This window comes from Neovison vison, chromosome 8 (assembly GCF_020171115.1).
Source record: "Neovison vison isolate M4711 chromosome 8, ASM_NN_V1, whole genome shotgun sequence".
NCBI lineage: Eukaryota > Metazoa > Chordata > Mammalia > Carnivora > Mustelidae > Neogale > Neogale vison.
The window spans coordinates 11828060-11852488 of NC_058098.1; the positions used below are offsets into that span (position 1 = coordinate 11828060).

At 39.5% G+C, this 24429-nt stretch overlaps 1 protein-coding gene and 1 non-coding gene across 2 annotated transcripts in view; one reads left to right on the top strand and one right to left on the bottom strand.

Annotated features, from left to right (window-relative positions):
- Positions 1 to 24429, bottom strand: part of CSE1L (chromosome segregation 1 like) — a 52145-nt gene that overhangs the window by 3854 nt on the left and 23862 nt on the right. Inside the window, exons 4-22 of the mRNA XM_044262876.1 lie at positions 21794 to 21895; positions 21573 to 21718; positions 20801 to 20891; positions 18801 to 18908; positions 16915 to 17007; positions 13957 to 14124; positions 13697 to 13826; positions 11716 to 11781; positions 11114 to 11316; positions 9987 to 10071; positions 8345 to 8406; positions 6287 to 6423; positions 5059 to 5162; positions 3384 to 3481; positions 1944 to 2094; positions 1593 to 1801; positions 1100 to 1197; positions 918 to 1003; positions 231 to 312 (exon numbers count right to left, since the gene is read on the bottom strand). Of these exons, the coding sequence (XP_044118811.1) occupies positions 231 to 312; positions 918 to 1003; positions 1100 to 1197; positions 1593 to 1801; positions 1944 to 2094; positions 3384 to 3481; positions 5059 to 5162; positions 6287 to 6423; positions 8345 to 8406; positions 9987 to 10071; positions 11114 to 11316; positions 11716 to 11781; positions 13697 to 13826; positions 13957 to 14124; positions 16915 to 17007; positions 18801 to 18908; positions 20801 to 20891; positions 21573 to 21718; positions 21794 to 21895 (2219 nt within the window). The remainder of the gene's footprint in view (positions 1 to 230; positions 313 to 917; positions 1004 to 1099; positions 1198 to 1592; positions 1802 to 1943; positions 2095 to 3383; positions 3482 to 5058; positions 5163 to 6286; positions 6424 to 8344; positions 8407 to 9986; positions 10072 to 11113; positions 11317 to 11715; positions 11782 to 13696; positions 13827 to 13956; positions 14125 to 16914; positions 17008 to 18800; positions 18909 to 20800; positions 20892 to 21572; positions 21719 to 21793; positions 21896 to 24429) is intronic.
- On the top strand, positions 9293 to 9399 carry LOC122916615. The gene has a single exon (XR_006386244.1). It is a non-coding gene; the product is annotated as a U6 spliceosomal RNA (small nuclear RNA).

Sequence of the window (24429 nt, forward strand, 5' to 3'; positions counted from 1 at the left end):
ACAAGCTGTGTAGAAGGCAGGGGTAGGAGTTAGAAAAATGTTGCAGGGGTTTTCTTATTTGCAACTCAACAGTCCTAAGAATATTTTGAAAACCACAAAGATACTGTAGCTCCACCAAGAACTATAAAACCATCCATAAAATAGAAATGCTGGTTGGTGCTAAAAGAGGTCTGTTTTTTTTTTTTTGGCTTTACAAAACAAAATACCGTAAGTAATAAAAACAAACTTACTTTGGTTGTATGCCATCAAATATTTCTTGCAGTGCCAGTGCCCCGTATTTTATGCAATACAAGTTAATAAAGACTAAGAAACCTGTTGAAAGGAGATGCAGAATATCAGTACAGAGGACTCACTGCACTGAACACACAGCTTGCCACGTGTGCCATGTGAGACAGACATCGTCATTAAACCCAACGGCTAACTTTGGCGTCAGTATTTGGCTTTATTATACAATTAACGTATAGTACAGACAAAAAATGTTTTGATTAACATATAGTACAGACAAAAAACGTTTTGATATCTGAACTCGGAAACTAACCTTTGGAACACAATATATTTGAAAGTGACTTAGTATTTGGAGAATACAAACATCTTAAAATATTTTACAGAAAAAGCTTATAACTGATAAAACGTTTATATGTAACCATAAAGGCTAAAGGTTTTAGCTACTTTCCTTCATTATTTCTGTAAGAAGAGCCAACTGATCTCACTTCTTTTTTTTAAAGATTTTATTTCTTTATTTGACAGCAAGAGCGAGAGCACAAGATGGGGAGGAGGCAGAGGGAGAGGGAGAAGCAGGCTTCCTACCAAGCAGGGAGCCCGATGCAGGGCTCAATCCTAGGACTTCAGGATCATGATCAGAGCGGAAGGCAGATGCTTAACTGACTGAGCCACCCAGGGGCCCTGATTTTACTTACTCTTGATAAACTTTGTTGTTTTGGAATTCTGAAGTCTTTGGAATAGTAGAATGAAGATTTGCTTCCTGTACTGATCAACGGACTCACTAAAGAAGGTATAAAAGCAACAATATATAAGTCAGCATCGTCTGAGTAACCACAGTCCTTGCTAATCATACAGCAGGGGTTGGACTCATACTCACGGAGGCATGTGCTCTATGATACTGTTTAGAAGATAAAATCCTTGGTGGTCATTGGCTTTGGATGCAATTAGCTTCTGGAAGACACCTAATAACCCAGGCTACAACAAATTAGATCAAATTATACTCAGTTAAAGAGGCAAGGATTAACTATTCCAAAAGTGACACTGTTATTTGACAGGCGATATTTTGGAAAAGGTACATGCTACAATGATTAACATTTTCGCTTTTGTTCCTACTTCTAAAGTGGAGAGAGAAAATACCCGATCACTATAAGCCTTAAAATTAAGTTCTTGAAATTAACCTATCTGGCTCTACTTTTTTATTTTCTAGCATGGAGATAATTAAAGGATATCTAATTGTAATAAAATACACATTAATATTTTCTACTAACTACTTTGTATTATTTTAAAATTAAGAATTTTTAAAAATCTGCATCTTCCGTTTCTCTCTGCTACCTTACAAAATGAGTTACACCAAAACAAGCCGCACTCACAATTTTGTCAGCCGCAGCACTTGCTATCGTGTTTGAACCACGTTCTAAGAACGCTTGGAGAAGCCTCACTAGAGCAGGGATATTTCCTGTTCTTTCCCAAAGCACTGGCTGAAGGAGATGAGGAAATAAGGCCATATAAGAAGACGGGATATCATTTTTGTGTGTTTCCAGAAGCAAAGACATCACTTGAAAGACGTATGGAATAAATTCTGTTGAAAAAGTAAAAACAGCTGTCAGCTTTGTAACTAATGACTCCCACAAAAAGGCACATACCTCATACACAGGCTGCATTTTATTAGCCACTTTAATAGCTTTATTCAGTAAGAAAGAAAATAACTTCTTTTAACTTACCTTGTACATCATTCTGTAAAATTTCAGTAAACACCAGAAACAAAGCCTCCTCAAAATTTACAACAGCAGCAGGGTTAGCTTTACAAGTTATTCTTATGGACAAACATATCGCTTCAAACATGTAGTGATTAAAGTGAGGTTTGCTTGGGTTCTGAAATTAAAAACAGAAAGCTTACCGCTCTCCAGTAATTCAAATGACTGTATTAAATATCCCAAACACACACACCTATCCTTTCTAGAGCGCAATGAGAGGCCCTCTTTTGAAAAAATCAGTATTAAAAAAGACATCAATTATACTTGCCTGCATATCTGTTAAAGTTTTATATGGACTTTAAAATTCAGAAAATAAACAATACACACTAATGCCTCTTTCTTTGGATTTTTTTTTTAATGGGCAAAAGTCCACTATGAAAAATAACTTGAGTCACAGGGAGATGACCACACAAGCTTCAGTTCCCAGCGCTATGAGGAACTTGTCTTAAACCCATGTGCTCTCCTAGAGCCATCTTTGTAAGCAGTGGTGGAAGAAATGAGCAGGGACATGTAAGTCCTGGCTATGCACGAGCCTTATGTGAGACCTTAGGCAAGCCTTAACCTCCGTAGGTCTCAATATCTGTATCTACAGGGGGACACTACTTTCTATCAGTGGTTTTCAATTTTTAAGGCAACATAACCCTGTTTTCCATCAAACAATCCTTCTTGGAAGGCTACCATACGCAGTTGATGAACTCAGAAGATTCAGGTGGGGGACAGGGGAAGACCCAATGTCTCTTCTCTCTCAATCACCCATGGTTCAAAGCAGTCCAACACCATTACCAGAACTCAGTGGGAAAATGATCAGTTATCCGAAGTCCCTGTAATAGTTCTAAAAATTTATCGCTTTTTCCATAATTAGGAACAGGTCTCTCAAAAAGAATTTTGGCAACCTCAAGCTGACTTTAATTTTCTAAGTCTTGGTATTAATAAATATGTAACAAAATATCTATGAAATTTTTGATCAAAGGAATGGACTTTACTTGGGGGAAATAAGAGTAAAGGAGACCCAGCACAAGGGACTGCACCATTTTATAAAAGTTAGAGTAAGCCCTTTTTGTGTCCACTTGGTACAAAGCCTGCTTTCCTCCATCGAAGATCATTTCAGATCAGTTATCTGTACTTTCTCAATTTTATTCAGTGAAACATGTTACTTTTTAAATAAGAATAATTCAAATGAAACATTTTAAAGTTTCTGGGCCTACACTTAATAAAGTGTATACTTAATAAGTGCTGCAATGTCTCCAATCTAATACCTCTCCAAACTTTTAAAGGTACTTAACTGTTGGTCAGCAAGAATCCAGAGAACTTTTCCTACGCCTGACCCACTGCCAGAGAGCTCTGAGGCTCAAACAGTCTAGAGTATAAGTTAAAAATCAACTGTACTTTTAAAACTGGTCTTGTTACCTTACTAACAGCTAATAGCTTCTGTGTAAGCTGAGTGATGAGGGTAGGGATGTAGGGGATTATGGCTTCTTGTAGGAGGGAAAAACTTCTCATGATAGCTGTAAAATATAAAAACAGCAAGAATAGTTAAAATTCAAAACAAAAACAAAAACAGTCCACAAACTCATCACCAAAATTTTAAGACCCTTAAGCAATCCCCAGATAGCTCTCTATATTTAAAAACAATCTAAATTGCCTTTCCTTTCAAAATTGCGCCAATTAGCTTTCAGAAAGCCTAAGGCTTAATAGGAAAAAGGGACAATAAGAAATAATGAGTGACAAAAGAGGCAAACACTGAGCAAGAGGAAGTGGTACAATGGAGAAGGGAGGAGCTGGAAGGGAGTACAGTCTCTAGCCTCTTCGAACTAGAAAATTGGTGGCAAGTGATGTTTAGCCCTGGCCTTAAGGACAACATCACAGCCTACCAAAACCTGAGAAGACCATCCACCCATCTCCCTCCAAAAAGAGAGACTGGGAGCCCGAGAAAAATCTAGAAACACATACAAAGCTACAGAGGGTCCACGCTACACGAACACTGCTCATCAACAGAAGCTTAACAACATTCGGCATGGGCAAGAGACACATTATTCAGCTAAAAATGTACATAATTGTTCTGCACAAGTAGAACAGATGTTTACCAAGTACAGCAGTCACTGCATGTCAGGCACAGAGGAAAGAAAGTTAGCCTCTTTTGCCTCCTAAATTTGAGCATGTTTCTTCCACCGGAGCCAGACTCCTCTCCCAGCTAGCTGAGCACGGGGCAACCCTCCCTAGAGAAAACTGTCTCTGAGCTGGGTCATGGGGTTTGAGGATGGATCCGTGCCCCTCCTCTGGCTGGCAGAGTCCGTTCACTCACTCCTCCGATGGTACCACTGAAAGGGTGTAACCTCCGGGTGCTCTCGCACACCCCAGGAGCACAGTAACGAGACTCGTCAACCTCACAGAAACAGACGTTGAACAACAGCAGTCACACATCACCGTCGGAGATGTATGGTGCCGAAAACACACACAAATACACACCGAGACACACTCTTATCCACACATATAAACACACACGTGCACACACACACACCCCATACCCCAGGGGGCCGGACCTGGCATCAGGGACAGTTTGTTTGATTTGCATTTCCTGAGTCATACACAGGCTACTGCAATGTGATAGTGACTAAGACTTGCCCCGAAGTCAGAGCTGTCCCCACGACGCTCCCAACGTAGCAGCAGGAAGGTGTTTACAGCTGCCTGTGTCCTTGGCAGTAGCTCTACGGAGGCAGGATGCCTGTGGAGCCTAGCACGTGCACCCAGGTTTCACGGCACGACCTCGCCTAGCATGCCATCAACGAGTGTCTGATCTGCTCTCAACCCTCAAGAAGTCAATTTAGGTAAAGAAAAAGGGAGTTTGCTACTTTTTCTTTAACAAGAGGAGCTCTATATCAAACTAGGGTAATTTTTTTTTTTTCTGAAAACACTGTTAACAATAAACAAAAAATTTTTCCATTTAAAAATATCTAAACCAACCTAATGCTTAGCCGGCAGTATCTGGTTCATTGACCACATAACCTGAAGTACAACTCCGAGCATTCACCCCTGTAATCAGAGATGGGATTCTTAGATTCTTTACACCCGGGAAACGGCCTACCTTTCATAATATATTCATTTTCTGAAGAGCCAGGAAGTGTGAGAGCTTTGAAAAGGTTTGTTAGCAGAATCTCAACAAACGGTGCGATTTCTGCGGCTGTAAAGCTATAGATGAAAAAACAGCTTTCAGTCACTGCCACCTCTTGAGCTGATCACTCTGGAATACTCTTGGGCAACCACTAGACCACACTTCTTGGCATAAAGCGAGCCATCTCCCACCACTCACAATCAACAGATACCTTAAGAAAGTAACTGTTTACATGTGTTTACGTTAAGTTCCTAAAAAGGCACATCTGGGATCAAACACAAACCGAAATCCAGGCAAACCTGACATCATCGAAAGCTGTTCAGGTTACCCTTGGGTCATAACTATCACCACCGAGAACAGAGCTCAGACCCTGGGGGTCTCAGTCATCTCCTTTTCCTGGAGCAGGCACATAAATTCTGCATGAGTTGTGGGCCTGAAGACAGGTACTGGTTTGACTCACCTCAAAGGATGTCCTTTCAACCCTTAATTGGCTCTAAGAAGATCTGCACTTCAAGTTCTTGATGAAGAAAAGAACCTAGAACTGTTTTCCATCTCTTAACAAAAGCTCAGTTTCAAGAAATAACACTGCTTCAGAATGGCCTGAAAGATATGCGGACCGTCCCTTCCTCTACATTCTCTCCTTGGCTCAGGCCAGAAGAGCTACCATCTGGGACCCTAGAGAACTACTTCCACTCAGTTGTGAGCAATCTCCACACAGAGTAATAATGCAGAAACAGCCACATAAAAAAGTTCTGCCACATGATGGTACTAAGAATACTCCCTTAATGAAGGCCAGTTTCTGAGCTGCCTTCTGAGTTACTATTTCATTTTAATCTCAAGGACACTGAAAATTTTAACTCACCACGTTGCCCTCGATGCCTTGGTTGCAAGGAGACGCACAAATTTAAGGAGTTTCCTTGACTCCTGTACCCGATCCTTGGATACACATTTCTTTTTAGAATCTCACCCTATTATTTTCCTTTGCTCCAATTTCCTATTTAACTTTTTGTCATAACGTATCTATTTTTAGCATATGGCCTCATCCTTTTGGACTGAGACAAAGAAATAATTAAATGAGGGAAAAGTATACATTTATTTTCCAACTACTAATGACATTGTGAATATAGTCAAAGAGAACTCTGACCAGAAAGTTCCCACCCTAGCTGAAAAAAATAACAACTGCTTGGAGTCAGACACTTACAGAGTCGTACTGTTAGGCCCTCTCATGGTAAACAGCCTCTCCAGAGCATGTGCCGCGTAAGTATGAACAACAATACTTTCAGCTTGAAGGTGATTAATCAAGAGAGGAATAGAGACTAAAAGATGTTCTTTTGGTACCTGAAAAACAGAGTAATATGCATGCTTTAACTCAATGATGTGACCTTAGAAGGCCTTGCTGATCTTGGAATGTGTGTTTTTTCAGCTGTTACAATGGGAGACCAGACGGCTGAGAAATAGAAACTTCTGCCTCCATGTAATGGCTCAATTCACAGTCACTTTTACAGTTCTCTTCCTCTGAACATTAAACTAGGGTCAGAGGAAAATCTTGCAAATAAAAACATACACCATAGGGGCACCTGGGTAGCTCAGTGGGTTAAAGCCTCTGCCTTCAGCTCGGGTCACGATTCCAGAGTCCTGGGATCGAGCCCCGCAGCGGGGAGCCTGCTTCCCCCCATCTCTCTGCCTGCCTCTCTGCCTACTTGTGACCTCTATCTGTCAAATAAATAAATAAATCTTTAAAAAACATACACCATAAAGTAATGTAGTATTATGGACAGGCAAACTAAGATTTCACTAAGAAATACTTTTCACTGGCAGGCATTTCTTGGAGAAATCACTTAAGCCATCTGTGCTTCATTTTCTCTTCTAAAAAAAAGGGGGGGGGTGGTACAAAAATAATACTAATCTTCATTAGAAACTTCTAGGGGTGCCTGGGTGGCTCTGGCAGTTGAGTACCCGACTCTTGATCTCAGGTCAGGTCTTAATCTCAGGGTTATAAATTCAAGCCCCATGTTGGGCTCCATGCTGGGTATGAAGCCTACTCTAAAGGGGAAAAAAAAGAGTAAGAGAGAAAGGAAGGAAGGGAGTGAGGGAGGGAGAAATCTCTAAAAATTTAGAATTCCCGGGCACCTGGGTGGCTCAGTTGGTTAAGCAACTGCCTTCAACTCAGGTCATGATCCCAGAGTCCTGGGATTGAGTCTGCATCTGGCTCCCTCTCTCTCTCTCAAATAAATAAATAAAATCTTAAAATTTAGAATTCCCATTCATTACTCTTTAAAATAAAACGGCTTTGGGGCACCTGGGTGGCTCAGTGGGTTAAGCCTCTGCCTTCGGCTCAGGTCATGATCTCAGGGTCCTGGGATTGAGCCCTGCATCGGGCTCTCTGCTCAGCAGGGAGCCTGCTTCTTCCTCTCTCTCTGCCTGCCTCTCTGCCTACTTGTGATCTCTATCAAATAAATAAATAAAATCTTTAAAAATAAAATAAAATAAAATAAAATACAACGGCTTCAGGGGCACCTGGGTGGCTCAGTGGGTTAAGGCCTCTGCCTTCAGCTCCAGTCAGGATCCCAGGGTCCTGGGATAGAGCCCCTGCAGAGTTCTCTGCTCTGCAGGGAGCCTGCTTCCTCCTCTCTCTCTCTCTGCCTGCCTCTCTACCTAATTGTGATCTCTGTCTGTCAAATAAATAAATAAAATCTTAAAAAAAAAAAAAAAAAGACAACATCCATAGGCCTTTTATCATATCATTTATATAAATAAAGTTTTAAACCTATGGAATACTACAGAATTTTTGTGGAAATAAGTATGTAATAAAACCATAAACACACTTGAGAATTCAAGCAGCTAAAAGTACAATGTGAGAAACTACATGATAAATGACAGGTTTCTCCAAAAATTAGAGGAATATGAAAGGGGAAGGAGGACCTCTCTGTCATAAAATAAAGAGACAACAGAGAGCCCGATGTGGGGCTCGATCCCAGGACTCTGGGATCATGACCTGAGCCGAAGGCAGGGGCTTTAACCCACTGAGCCACCCAGGCACCCCATGATCCCAGTTTTTTATGAAAATCACTGTATAATAATTATTTCTAAGACAAAGGAGAAAATTAAGCATGGTCTGGAATCCTAAGTTCTTAAGAAGTTATTGTTCTGTTAGACGTGGATTTCGTGTAGGATTGCACAGAAGGGAAGAGAAGCTGGTATACAATAAAACTCTTAAGAGATTAAGTGGCATATAACATATAAATCAAAAGCTACTTACTTGATTCCTAAAAATCATAATGTATTTGATACCATCAGCTTTAAGGACAGGAAATTCATTCACTGTTAAAAAAATAAAACCATAGTTATTTAAGTGCTAGAAACTATGACTCCCAGAATAGTGACATTATCAGATTTTTAAACAGTTTTGGCAACCAAAATGTCAAGTAACTGAAGTTAATTATATAAAGCTCTACTACGTAGCTATTTGTTCTGGTAAGATTGATTAATTTTGTTTTTTCCCCTTGTAAAGTTTCATTACAAATGAACATGCATTTACGGCTTACATTAATTGAATAGCAATGATTTAGACCACAAGCTAATGACCATGAGTCACCTCTAAACTAGAAGTGAAGCTATTCCGAATCAAAAACATGTCTCTCAGGCTGGGATTTCCTTATTGTATGTGCTGCCAAAGCAAGCACTGGTTGGGATTTCCTGTAAAGTGCTCTAATGGTGGGAAAATCAATTAGTAAAAAAAGACAGAATGGTCAATTACTTAAAATTCTTAAAGCTCGAGGACAGTAAAACATGGAAGTTCATTATAATATTCTCCCTTTCAGTGTGTTTAACATTTCCATACAAAATGGTTTTTTTTTTTGTTTGTTTGTTTTTTAAATAGGTTCCATGCCCCGTGTGGGACCCGAGGCAGGGCTGGAGCTCATGACCCCCGAGACGAAGACCTGAGCGGAGATGAAGAGACAGACACCTGACTGAGCCACCCAGGCGCCCACCATAGGTTTTTAAAAAGGGAATAAATATATAATGTATCTTGACCAACATACTTTCATAAACTTAGGAAGTTATCCTTAATTAGAAGTTTGAAGTACTTTAATTTGCTTCAGTTTTTAATTTCGTTTTCTCTTCGAATTCATTTTTCGAATGAGAAGGGAAAAAACCTGAAGTTTAATTCCTAGAGTATGCACCAGCATAACAAAGCTGAGCTACGGTGCTTGCTTCGGCAGCACATATACTAAAATTGGAACGATACAGAGAAGATTAGCATGGCCCCTGCGCAAGGATGACACGCAAAGCTGAGCTACAATTTCGTCTTAATTGTTCCTATTTTCCTTCTACACAAGCAACATCTTTAAAGAGAGTTAATTGCAACCAGGTATGACCTGGGGAAACCATCTGAGATTTTATTCAACAAAAGAAGTAACTGCAGGGATGCCTGGGTGGCTTATTCGGTTAAGCATCTACCTTCAGCTCAGGTCATGATCTCAGGGTACTGGGATAGAGCCCCACGGTGGGCTTCCCTGCTCAGCAGAGAGTCTGCTTCTCCCTCTGCACATGCTTTCTCTCTCTCTCAGATAAATAAAGTCTTAAAAGAAAACAAAATACACACACACAGGAATAACTGCAACAAGGAAGGATAGCAACCAATTTTTTGAGTATCATGGTGCTATAGAGCCCCTATGACTTTTGCCATAATGTTACTTATTTTGTAGTATAAAACAGCAATGCAGGGATGCCTGGCAGGCTCAGTCCGTAGAGCATGTGAATCCTGATGTTCACGGTCTTGAGTTTAAGCCACACGTTGGGGACAGAGATTACATTAAAATATAAAAAACAACAACAACAACAGATACCCTCAAGTAAAAAGTGTTGTAAGTGGCATAAAAAATTTTGCACAAACTCACCATTAGCTGATTTTAAATCAGGGAGAATGTGATTCACAAAGAATTCAGTCAGGTTTACAAGTTCATTTGCTTGTGTAATTCCATGCTGAAAAACAAATTTTTAACAGGGTAAATGATATGAAATACCTGTACACAATTAACACAACCTAATACATAGGAAATTTAGACAACTTTTATGTATTTATTTTTAAGATTTTATTTATTCATTTGAGAAAGAAACAGGGAGAGAGAGCACAAGTAGGGGAAGAGGCAAAGGGAGAGGGAGAAGCAGACTCATTGCAGAGTACAACTCGGACCAAGGAATCTGACGTGGGACTCACGAGTTCACAACCTGAGTCGAAGGCAGTCACTTAACCATCTGAGCCACCCAGGCGCCCCAGGCAACTTTAAAAAAAAAAACAGGTTATAGGGGCACCTGGTTAGCTTAGTTGGTTGAGCATCTGACTCTTGATTTCGGCCTGGGTCATCATCTCAAGGTTGTAAGCCCTAAAGCCTGCTTAAGAGGCTCCTCATCTCCCTCTAAAATAACAGGTTACAAATGGAGATGAACACTTCAACTCACAAACCGCTTAAATATAAAAAACCAAGACTATTTTAATAGACAATAAAGAAATCTCCCTAATTTAAGCTAAATCTCCCTAATTTAAGCTAAATTTAAATTTAGCACATTATATACACTGAGTCTCAGCTAAGGAAACAACTGTGGTATCTATCAGTTTTCTGTCCATAAGAAAATTAAGTGCTTAATATACCAATGTAAAGTCATCTTGGGAGACTACATAAATTCTAATCAGAACTAATACGTTATCCAGGAAAGTACGCTGTATCATCAGAAATGTATTTGTTCTGGGGCGCCTGGGTGGCTCAGTCGTTAAGCACCTGCCTTCGGCTCAGGTCATGATCCCAGGGTTCTGGGATCGAGCCCCGCATCAGGCTCCCTACTCAACAGGAAGCTTGCTTCTCCCTTTCCCACTCCCTCTGCTTGTGTTCCCTCTCTTGCTGTGTCTCTTTCTATCAAATAAATTTTTAAAAATCTTAAAAAAAAAAAAAGAAATGTATTAGTTCTGATTTCTGTGGTTACCACACCAAGTCTACTTTAGAAAAAAAACTATATTGAAAAGATTCACCTTCTGTGTTTGGGCTTTTGATGCCAAAGATGTCACTAGGTAAATGGCTGCATCTTTGTGTTTCCAGTTGACAGACGGGTTTTTTGCATATTCCTGCAGCATGGAATTAACATAACCAGAGAAGATTCCTGTCACGGGTCCCTCAAAAAACTTGCACAATCCTCGTACTAGATCACAAGCAGCTCTGCGCCTAGTATCAATATCTATAAAATGAAAGGGAAATATATCATAGGAGAAACATCCACCAACCAACCGATCAAAGATTATAAGGCAATGAATTGTCACCTGATCGCTCTTAGCAACATCAACAATGAAAAACAAAATCTTAAAAACAAAAACATTCTTTTGTTCACAACAAATACAAAATGGGAACTAAAAAGGTTACAGTAGTAGTTACACACTAATAAGCACATTAAAAAAGAGAAGGCAGGTGATTCAACGTTGAACATATGCTCAAGCTCAAACAACAGCCACTCTTGAAGGTGTACAAGGTTAGAGGAGGAAAGGCGGTTGTGCCAACTCCCACTGCTCCCCAGAGTAACCAGAAAGAGCAAGTTTAAAAGAGCTTTGCTGTCAGACTAAGTTAAAAACAAAATACATACCAGATCCTTCCAAATCTCTTCTTATGTACTCCTCAGAATTGTCTTCAAAGGCTTCCTCATCAGCAGCTTCAAAGAGAGATGGCACTTCGAGTAACTCAGCCAAAGACAGAACAAGTCATTGTACTTTCACAGCCAAGTACACAGAAGACTATGTAGAGTTGCCATGTTTTCCAGCAAAATGTTCCTTTCCGAAAAAAGACTGCTTCGTGTATGTGTGTGTGTATATAATATGTATGTATGTTAAGATTTTATTCATTTATTTGACAGAGAGAAAGAGCACAAGCAGACAGACACAGCAGGCAGAGGGAGAGGGAGAAGCAGGCACCTTGCTGAGCAGGGAGCCCAATGTGGGGCTCGATCCCAGGACCCTGAGATCATGACTGGAGCCTAAGGCCGACGCTTAACTGACTCAGCCACCCAGGTGCCCTACTTCATATAGTCTTTTTTTTTTTTAAGAGTTAGTTTGTTTGACAGATAGCGAGAGAAGGAACACAAGCGGGGGGACGGGAGAGGGAGAAGCAGGGTTCTTGCTGATCAGGGAGCCCGATGCAGGGCTTTATCCCAGGACCCGGGAATCATGACCTGAGCCGGAGGCAGACACTCAATGACAGAGCCACCCAGGCGCCCCTACTTCATATATTCTTAATCATTACTTAAGAACAGCAAATGCCACCCTAAAAGGTGAGGTAATAGGTAAGTCACACAGCTCACTTGTTCTAATGTGACCATGTCCCCAGAATTAGACTTCACCACCAACTTCAAAAGTTGAATGTTGGGGCACCTGGGTGGCTCAACTGGTTAAGCAACTGCCTTCAGCTCAGGTCATGATCCTGGAGTCCCAGGATCGAGTCCCACATCAGGCTCCCTGCTCGGCAGGGAGACTGCTTTTCCCTCTGACCTCTCCCCTCTCATGTCTCTCTCTCTCCCTCAAATAAATAAATAAAATCTTAAAAAAGGGGGGGGCTGCCTAGGTGGCTCAGTGGGTTAAAGCTTCTGCCTTCGGCTGAGGTCATGATCCCAGGGTCCTGGGATCAAGTCCCACATTGGGCTATCTGCTCAGCAGGGAGCCTGCTTCCCCCACTCACTCTCTGCCTGCCTCTCTGCCTACTTGTAATCTCTGTCAAATAAGTAAGTAAAATTAAAAAAAAAAAAAAAAAGTTGAACATTGGGCCCAACCTAGGGATGTCTACTTTTCTGGAAGGACATTAAAAAAACAAAGAGCCTAACAACTATAATCACTATTACTTCATAAAAATCATTTCAAACCACAAAAAGTAAAATAGACAACATCAAAATGATTTGTCCTTTACAGTTTTACAAAAACACAAAAGGCAATAAAACTTCACCCTGTATTATTCTTGATTCCTTTTAGTTCCTGATAATTTGAGCACCATTGACCTAATGATTACTTTGACATAAAACACAATTCCTTCCACATTTACTATCTGTTCTTCCCAGCTGTCAGAAGGCAATTTGTATATAAATATAAATCTTTAAATATAGTCTTGGGACTCTCTTAACCTTAATCAGAAACTAAGTGGGCTTCAGCTCTGCATTTAAAGGTTATCAATCACTTCCACACTCAACTATTTCACAACAGCTATTTACCTCAGTGAAACACTAAATCAAACAAAACCAAATTCTTTCCTAAACTGAGATCCTAGATGGTTTACTTTCTTCTCAATGTAATAGAATTTTTTTTTTAACCTTATTCAATATTTCTGTGAGAAACGCTCTACAACATAAAACAAAGCTCATTACAGCAACACTCACAAATGTCTTTTATACCACTTTTTTTTTTCTTGTCTTAGTTTAGAAAATAGGGAATAAGTGACCTACAGGAAGTTTTAATTAGCAATAAAAAAAATCAGACTGCATGCACAACATGGGGCAGACTTAATAATAAACTTATACTAATATATGCTTTAAAAAAACCAAGTTTTTAATCTCCTGAAAAGGCTTTAGACTTTGCTATAATTACCTCTAAATTCCATGTTTGGCACAATAACCTTCTCGCAGATGCTTGTCAGTGTGTTCTGGTCCTCAAACAGATTCTTATAGTGGGGTCTCTCACAGACGGAAGCCAGAAACTGAATTGCATTACTTACCAACTGGAATGAAACACAAAAATAGGCATTTTTTTTTTAATAGGCATATTTTTAACAGCAAGATTGAATCATTTATTTCTTGGGGGAGGTAGGAAGAGAATGTCTTAATTATGCGTCTCCACCGTCATCTTACCAAGTCATATTTAACCTCTTGACCTGTTGTAACTAGTAAATTCCAGATGGCTGTGACAAAACGAGGCAGGTACCGCTGAAATTCCTCATCATACTTCTGTGCATAGAGTGCAGCATTGTCACAAATCTGGGATTTTAAGAGCTCCAGTAAGCCTGCTTCCTCTTCATCCTCACATATGAGAAAACAGAAAACTCAAATATAAAACTTGAAAATTACCATAAATACAGAGTAGCTGTAATTCCTGAAACTAAAAATAAAACCTAGGGTTGTAATCTACAACTATGCCAACGTCAATGGATTCACTTAGTATTTCAAATACATAACAAATGAAATGCTTATCATTTATTAATCATGGAGCGATTAGAGACTTTTCTTTTGGTAGCTGAATTATGAGATATTTACATATTCAACTGAAAATAACATATTCCTAGAGAAACCTGAAGGATAAAAGACCATATCACACTTTCCTTTGTAACATGGTCAGCTACACTGTCTTGTATCTCCTCCCAAAAGGTTCTCATTTCAAATATGTTAAGATTAAATAATGCTATAGGATGGGGTGCCTGGGAGGCTTAGTCGTCTAAGCATCTTCCTTCAGCTTAGGTCATAATCCCAGGGCCCTGGGATCGAGTCCTGCCACTGGGCTCCCTGCTTGCAGGGAGGCTGCTTCTCCCTCTCCCTCTGCTCTGCTCATGTGCTCTTTCCCTCGCTCACTCTCTCTCTCAAATAAATAAAAATCTTTAAAATAATAATGCAATAGGATTCTCACCCACAATATTCTGGTTATAATATATTAAAAAGCAAGCTAATTTAAGGGTCAAACTTGTGGTCTGTAGGCCTGCTGCCTATTTTTGTAAGTGAAATTTTACTGAAACACAGCCCTTCCTTCTTTACATTGACATTGTTCCTTCTCTACGTTTACAAGATTTATAGCATTGCCTACAGCTGCTTTCATTCAACCGCAACTGCAGGGCCGAGCAGCCAGAACAGAGACTGTGCAGCCACAAAATCAAAAATATTTACCACCTAAACCTTTAGAGGAAGAGTTTGCCAATCCCAATCTAAACCATGACAGTCATTTATGTAACGATCTGTACTGTAACAGCAATCCATAAACACTTTCGGAGTTGGGCTATGTGCGAAAGAACTCAAATTTAGAAGAGAGAAAACAGGAAGCTCTTCAAGGCATAAGGTAAGGGATATTACATAGGGAGAGGACACAAGGTGGTAGTACCTGGATAAATGGGCAAACAGCTCCCTGTAAGAATCCTAGGTGAAAAACGTCCTTTAGATAGAAGTGTGAAGACAAGCTTTGTTTTCTGAGGGCATTGCTTTCTCCTACTAGACTGAAAGAATTATTTCATGGGCGCTCTATTTTTTATTGTTGTTGCTTTTTAGTTGGCAAATCTCAGATAAAATTTGCTGTACACCCACAATAATAACTCTTTCTGCATCCCACTCCTAAAAACTGATTTGAATCACCTTTTCTAATTTTATCCAAAATGGAAGCATTCTTAATATTTTGCTTTTATGTTTTTTTGTTTCTTGGAAAAGAGGTTGATCAAAGTCTATTAATAAATAAGCAAATGGTAACACAAAGTGCTATAATGAAATGTACATATTATTATAAAACCCAGACCAGAAATTTTAATTAACATATTACAAACCTTCACAATGCTCCCACATTCCTGTGCTGCACTGACTTTTTAAAAAGAGCCTACTGGTATAAAGATTTAAGTTTTCTTAATATCTTCAATGATAGCTTTCTGTTTCATAAAATGTTCACAGTGTGAATACTCTGAGGATTTACTTTCAATCCTGTAAAGAAATAGCCTTCTCTATAAACTGTGAACCTACCTACGCCAGGCCACAATAAGAGTAATTCTATGTGCTGGGACGCCTGGGTGGCTCAGTGGGTTAAGCCGCTGCCTTCGGCTCAGGTCATGGTCTCAGGGTCCTGGGATCGAGTCCCACATCGGGCTCTCTGCTCAGCAGGGAGCCTGCTTCCCTATCTCTCTCTCTCTGCCTGCCTCTCTACTTGTGATCTCTCTCTGTCAAATAAATAAATAAATAAATAAAATATTTTAAAAAAAAAAAAAAGAGTAATTCTATGTGCTAAAAATAACCAAATATAAACTGAATTTAAATAAAAAATAATTTTAAAAAATAATAATAAATGTAGACTATGCCACATAATCAAATATTACTTATATTCTTGGATTCTACCTATTAATACTGTAAGAGTAAAAAAATTTTTAGGAACCAAAATTTAAATGTTCAGTAGAATGTGCAACTCTCAGTCTCTGGGTCCAGAGTTTTGAGCCCTATGTTGGTGAGAGTTCACTTAAAAAATAAATAAACAGGAGCACCTGGGTGGCTCAGTTGGTTAACCATCTGCCCTCACCTCAGGCATGATCCCTAGGTCCTGGGATTGAGCCCCACATCAGGCTTCCTGCTGAGTAAGGAGTCTATTTCTCCTTCTCCCGCTCCCCGCTGCTTCCCCTGCTTATAAGTCTCTCTCCGTCAAATAAATAAGTAAAATCTTTTAAAAATAAAATAAATATTTATTTATTTATTGGGACACCTGTCTTGGGACACCTGGGTGGCTCAGTCTGTTAAGCCTCTAACTCTGGCTCAGGTGATGATCCCGGGGTCTTGGGATCAAGTCCTACATCAGGCTCCCTGCTCAGTGGGGAGCCTGCCTCTTCCTCTGCCTGCTGCTCCCTTGTATGTGCTCCCTTTCTGACAAATAAATAAAATCTTTAAAAAGTAAAATAATATATAAATGCTCTCAGATAACTATTTCATTTTCTGAAGTCTAACTATATTCCAAGGCTTTGAAGAGAGACTTTATTTTACACTTTTAAAAATGGAGGTTTAATCAAAATCTAATATTATATTTCAAAACAATTCTTCATTTAAAACAGAGCTACCTGTGAAACATTTTTAAATACTTACATCAGTTTGTAGAAGCTTATTATCTAACGTCAAGAGGGTATGGAAATTGTTCATCCAGGTTTCCATATTATCTTCAAAAAACTCAGGGAGGTCCTAAAGAATAAACACTACTTGAGACTTTTGATTAAAATTAATGTTATTTTAGTCGGCTTTGTCCCCATCCCAAAGAGGCTTAAGTCCACACTCCTCAGCCTGAGCCAACCATTAACTATTTAGACAAGAATTCTTTATTCCAGGGGAACCCGGGTGGCTTAGTTATTAAGCATCTGCCGTCGGCTCAGGTCATGATCCCAGGGTGCTGGGATCAAGAGCCACAGGAAGTCTGCTTCTCCCTCTCCCACTGCCCTTGCTCGTATTCCCTCTCTCTCTGTGTCTGTCAAATAAATAATAAGATCTTAAAAAGAAAAAAAAAAATTCTTTATTCCGGCTGGGTCTGGCAGCTGAGTAAACCACTGTCTATCTGGTTTATACACTACAAATGATGCCACCTAGTTCCTGTCCCAATCTAAATTCACTTATTCCTTTCAAGGTAGCTAAGACTGTTATGAAGCCTTTCCTTAGAAAAATTCAAGTGCTCACCAGTATCTTTCTTCCTTTTCCTTTCTCAACTATCCCATCTATTTTGAGATGAGCACCAATTCAACTGTCTTATACAGCTACTGACTTCCTGTGTGACAATACTGCCTTCTTAATGAGGGATAATTCACTGCAAGGATAAAGATTATGGCTCCTTTCTTTGGTCTTCCAGACTATGCCTAACAAGTCATTAAGAGCCTCATCCTGGGCGCCTGGGTGGCTCAGTGGGTTAAGCCGCTGCCTTCGGCTCAGGTCATGATCTCGGGGTCCTGGGATGGAGTCCCGCATCGGGCTCTCTGCTCAGCAGGGAGCCTGCTTCCCTCTCTCTCTCTCTGCCTGCCTCTCCGTCTACTTGTGATTTCTCTCTGTCAAATAAATAAATAAAATCCTTAAAAAAAAAAAAAAAAGCCTCACCCTAACTGATTTCTAGGAAGTAGAATTCAAAAGAAGATGCAAGCAAAAACAGTGATATCTTTTAAGTAAAAATTTCTCCAACTGGTGCCCAGCTGAACACCGATGCGGGGATACCATTTTGCACTGTTCATCTCCTATTTTGCCTGTTCCTTTTAGAGAACGCTCCTCCTACCACTGTGAGTATAATCATGTTATGAGGAGGAAGTCAAGGTACTTGGCCCTGGCTGTGAGCAAGGAAAAGGCCAGACTGTTCCTCTTGCATCTCAGTACAGTAATATGCACCGTGAGACCCCTCTTCCCATTCCTGGGGCACTGAATCTTAAAGTAATGATTCAAGAACAAAAAGAATGGAGGCCACTGTCTCAGTAGCAAGACGGTGACCAGGCATTTTCTACCAGAAGTCTATGGCTGTTTCCTCAGAAATGCCATTGGTTCTTATACCTTCCCAAACCTGGTTTTTTAGCATTTGGTCTCCCATGTGTCAATAAAAGCCTTTTTGTATAAGTGAGTCATAGACCTCTAACCAAAACACTATTCTTCCAGTGTTAATATCCACTTAAATGAGTTAAAGAGAAAGGCCTGAGAATATGATCTCTCCACGTCTTCAATAATACAGTATATAGGGTGACTGTCCAAAACAGTGGTCCAGGAAGTAGGGTCCTCTAAGTTATTAGAACATAAGAAAATGCTACCTCTCGCCGTGAAGTGTCCTAGAAATATCTCTAGGAATGACTATAAAATGGAACACTACTTATAGACAAAAAAATGGGATGGGAGTCAGAAAAACACTAATTTCTTTCAGAAAAATCAATGCTGGCAAAGAAGTCTTTATTAATTGAAAACTTGTATACTTGATATCAAAGAATCAAAAGCAAGAAATATAAAAAAAAACTTACCTGAAAGTTTAAACTGTAGAACAATTTTGAGATAAGGATCAAGGAAGAAAAAAGAATCCTTAGGGCAGAGGCATCATTTGCATGGGTACTGCAGAGTTCAATAGTGGCCTTAGGAAGGAATTTAGGGACATGGTTTTAGTGTACTGTAAACTTAAGTGAAACAGGCTGATGCTATATATCTTCTCCAAAATTTGGCTTTTAAATAGTAGTATACAGTCATTGAAAAGATTCTGAAAAATATGTTACAACAGTATATATTTTTAAACTGTCCATAATAGCACTACTAAAAGTTCAGTGTTAACACTTGGACTAGATCCTTCCACTCTCCTTTGTGTATATAAATATATTACAAAACTATCTTTATATGCTCTCTTAAATGATTCCCCTGGCATCTAAGTTGTTTCAAATTATTTGTTATTCTAACTGCAATAAACAGGCTTATCTATAAAACTTACGCACACTGCTAATTTTCATAGTAAATATATTAACTAAAGCAGATGAGAATGCTAAGAGCACAGATTTTGCAAGCCAGATGGACCTAGATATAATCCAGACTCTGTTGTTCATAATGAACACTACTTTAAGCAAGTAAGTTATTTTATTGAGCCCCAATCTCATGTATAATCTGAAAATAATACCTGCCTCAGAGAGAGAATATGAGAATCAAGAAATATACATGTGATGTCCAGTACCTTTGAACACTATGTATAAGATACACAACAAATGATACTTCTTATATTGTGGAGTAAAGAAATACGAATATTAAGGTTTTCTGAATGAAATGTCAAACTCCAGACAGTACTATTTATAATATGATGGACAGGACACAAGAATGTTCAATTCACTGCACTCTAACACTTTTAACACCAGTGGAAAGAAATGAAGAATCTTTATCAACCTAATAGGTAGAAAATATTGATTATATATATTTTGTCCAATTTTACTTTTTTAGGTAAAAATGTACCATCAGTAAGACATCCTAACAATGAAAAATGTGATGCACATTCCACATCTTAGAAAGTTTTGAAATCAGAAAACTTTCCTTTTTGAAAAAAGGAAATGAGCAGCTCTTCCAGAGTTAGCAAAACTGGGCTTGACGCTTGGCTCCTTTTTTATTAGCTGTGTGATACTGAACCTTCTTTCCCTATCTGAAAAAAGAGGTTAAGAATGTATCTACTTCAGGGGTGACTGGGTGGCTCAGTTGGTTAAGCATCTGCCTTCAGCTCAGGTCATGATCCCAGGTGGGATCAAGCCCAGTGTTGGGCTCCCTACTCCGTGGGGAGTCTGCTTCTCCCTCTCCTCCCCACTCACTTTCATCTCTGTCACTACCTCTTTTCTCTCTCAAATAAATAATCTTAAAAAAAAAAAAAAAAAAAAAGTATCTCTTTTGAGGCCCCTGGCTAACTCACTGGGGAGAGCATGTAACAAAATGGGGTAGGGGGAGGATCTGGCTGGCTCAATCAGTGGACCATATGACTCTTGATCTCAGGGTTATAACTTTGAGCCCCAAGGTGGATATAGAGATTACTTAAAAAAAAAAAAAAAAAAAAAAATTACCTCTTTCAATCTTATAGGATTCTCACAGAGATGAAGAACATGTTTAAGAAAATAGCCTATGCAATATAAAACGATGTACAAATATATAAATTAATCAGCTAAACTACACAGTCGAATCAAAATGGGGAGCAATTCCTTTAGAGATGCATACTCAAATACTTGAGCAAAATATAATGACTGGAATTCCCTTTTAAACATTCCTACAAAATGAGGGGAAGGGAAGAAAAAAAAGTAATACTGTTAAACTTGTATAATACATACATGGGGGGGTCATTAGATCGTCTTCTCAGTTTCTGTGTAGGTTTGGAATTTTTCAAAAACAATGTTGGCCTAAATATCACCTACCTAGATTTTCAAAGCATTCTCTTAAAATTTACACAAATAATTAAGCAATTTAAAATATTAAGTAATTTTAAAGTATCACCAAGATTTTATTCCATTACCTTAAAAAGATTAGTCAAAGGCAAAGCAAAGGCATCCAGAACAAGTTTAATTTCAGTCCATAACTCATTTGACTTAAATTCATGGCGATATCTAAAAAATTAAGGTAAAAAAGGTAAATTTACAAGTTTCTATGTAGTAACTTTTAGGTCTTCAAGGACAGATTAGAGAAAAACCCATGGCTACACAGCTTTCTGAAATTCAAAGGGATTTCTTGGTTTTCTTTTTAAAGGAATCAAGCAGTTTATTAAGACCTTATTTCACAGTAATATAGCTACATGAAATAAACATCCCACTTAAGAAACACAATAATGAACTGAGAAGTTTATCTCTTATTCTAAGACTACCAAATTCAAAGGAATGGCAATAGTCACTATCTATATATATAACAAAAGCATTTGAAAAAAGCATTTTAAAAACATGAATTTTTGAGGGACCTGGCAGTCTCAGTCAGTAGAGCATGTGCCGTTTGGATCTTGGGGTCCTGAGTCTAGCCCCAGGTTGGGTGTACAGATTACATAAAAATAAAATCTTTAAGGAGCACCTGGGTGACTCAGTCATTTAAGCATCCAACTCTTGATTTTGGCCCAGGTTATGATCTCAGGGTTGTGAGATCATTCCCCATGGCAGGCTCCTGACTCAGCAGGGAGTTGGCTTGAGATTTTCTCTCCCTCTCCTTCTGCTCCTTCCCTAACATGCACGGTCTCTCTAAATAAATAAAATCCTAAATAATAAATGGACTCTATAAAAAAAGAAGTGTGAATTTATCAATACCTTTTAAATAAAGAATGTGCTGTACGAAGGACTCCATTAATAACATGGAAATCTCCACTCTGAAACCGATTCACCATTTCTGTCAACAAGTCAGGCCACTTCTGCGGAAAATCTTCTCTGCCAATAATGCTAATAGCATCACTTAACTGGGGGAAGGAAAAAAAAATGAATTAAAGTCCCACAAACAAGTCTCCTTCTTAAACAGCTGGGACTTCCATTACCTGCTTCTGAATTTGCTCCGGGCTGCTCAGCATCAAGTGCACTATGTTGGCTTTAATGGCTACTCGGTCAGCTTCACAAATCTTATTCACTTCATCTTCAACCTAAAAGCAAAACATCAACAGCAAGTAACATAAGTCCTTATCCATGACCATGGATATGGGTTTATAGAGAAAATAGAACCAATTTCCTTTTTTCTTGTTTCCTAAGAAAAACTATAAAGGAAGGCAGGGCCTTCCCTCTACATGAATGGGTCACAGATTCCTTTAATAATCTGATGAAAACGGGGCACCTGGGTGGCTCAGTGGGTTAAAGCCTCTGCCTTCGGCTCAGGTCATGATCTCAGGGTCCTGGGATGAGGCCCGCATCGGGCTCTCTGTGAGGCAGGGTGCCTGCTTCCTCCTCTCTGCCTACTTGTGATCTCTCTGTCTCTGTCAAGTAAATAAATTAAAAAAAAAAAAAAAAATCTGATGAAAGCATCAACTCTTCCACAGAAAAACATACACACTCTGATGCCCATTAAGAGTCTCAGTTCCAGGGACGCATGGGTGGCACAGTTGGTTAAGCAGCTGCCTTCTGCTCAGGTCATGATCCCAGCGTCCTGGGATCGAGTCCCACATCAGGCTCCTTGCTCAGCAGGGAGCCTGCTTCTCCCTCTGCCTCTGCCTGCCTATGCTAGCTCTCTCTCCCTCTCTCTCTGATAAATAAAAAAAAAAAAAAAAAAAAAAGAGTCTCAGTTCCAAATGTAACCCTGTCAAAACATGCAGTGAAAATCTTTACAGATCCACACTGCCCAGCCCACATTCATCTTCAGGACCTTCGATCTGACTCTCACTTTAGGTCAGAGGTCTTTTCAGTGAAAATTCTTGACCATTACCAGTTTAAATGCATCCAGGAATACATCACTCAAAGAGGTTCTCAAAGTCTCATTAGTTTTACAAATCAAGAGAAAGGAAGAGGGCTAGCTCGTCAGCAAGTAGAGGGATGGATATGTAAACATTCTTCACTACATGAAGTTAATGCTTGACTACACAAGCTTAAAAACAGTATTTACTACTTCCTGAACTCTTTCACAAAATGAAGACAAAAGAAGAATTCTAGGGGCACCTGGATGGCTCAGTTGGTTAAGTGGCTGCCCTCAGCTCAGGTCATGATCCCAGGGTCTTAGGATCAAGCCCCATGTCAGGCTCCTGCTCAGTGAGAAGCCTGGTCCTCCCTCCCTCTCTCTCTGTGTCAAATAAATACATAAAATCTTAAAAAGAAAGGGAGGGGGGCGCCTGGGTGGCTCAGTGGGTTGGGCCTCTGCCTTCAGCTCAGGTCATGATCTCAGGGTCCTGGGATTGAGCCCTGCATCCGACTCTCTGCTTGGCAGGGAGCCTTGCTTACCCCTCCCCCTCTCTCTGCCTGCCTCTCTGCCTATGTGATCTGTCAAATAAATAAATAAAATTAAAAAAAAGAAGAAGAAGAAGAAAAAGAAGCATTGTAAATAAATATTTAGGCAGATTTAAAGTTGACATTTTAGAAAAACGGATGATTCTTCTCAACTTTGTTTCTAAATTTCATTATTGCTATCACTTCAAAACAACTGACATTTTTTTTCTTTATCCTAAGCCAGGGTTTCCTCGGCCTCAGCATTACTGGCATTCTGGGCCCAAATCTTTGTTATGAAAATGGTTTCGTACACTGTAAGATGATTATTAGCAGCATCCCTCGTTTCTACCCACTAGATGGCAGTAACACTCCCTCCCCACACCTGTGACAACCAAAATGTCTAAGATTTCTGTGGGCAAAATTACCCCCCATTAAGAACCCCTGAGCTAGGGGTGCCTGGGTGGCTCAGTGGGTTAAAGCCTCTGCCTTCCGCTCAGGTCATGATCCCAGGTTCCTGGAATCGAGCCCCGCATCAGGCTCTCTGCTCAGTGCGGAGCCTGCTTCCCCCTCTCTGCCTACTTAAGATCTCTCTGTCAAATAAATAAATGATATCTTAAAAAAAAAAAAAAAAGAACCCCTGAGCTAAGATAGGGAAAATACCTTAATTTCTTAATTCCTAATTTTATACCGTCATTAAACTTACAGTACAGGGGCGCCTGGGTTGGTTAAGTAGCTGCCTTTGGCTCAGATCATGATCCCAGGGCTCTGAGATGGAGCCCTACATCCAACTCCCTGCTCAAAGGGGAGTCTGCTTCTCTAATCTCCCTCTGCCTGCCCTTCCCCCTGCTTGTGTGCTCTCTCTCTCAAATAAATAAAATCCTAAAAAAACAAAAAACAAACAAACAAAAAAAAACCTTGCAGTACAATGGAGTTCACCTTAAAATTAGAATATATTTCTATATCCCTTATCAAAAACTCCAACAAATCTAAATTATTTTGCATTCTACAAATTTTTAATATATTTAATGAGGTTTTTCTACTGTATTTAATTTTCTTCCCATCCACAATAGAAACTGCTTCAATTATTCAGTAAGGTGTGTTTTCCCACAATGTCTCTTTCTTTGACAATGAGCTAACGTTTACATCTAACCACAATGGAAGCAAAAACCAAGTCTCAAGCACTAGCAACCTGGGTTAGGAAGTTCAAGTAATCTGTATGAACTCAAATAAAACAACAGGAACTTTGAAAAAGCATCCTATTTAATTT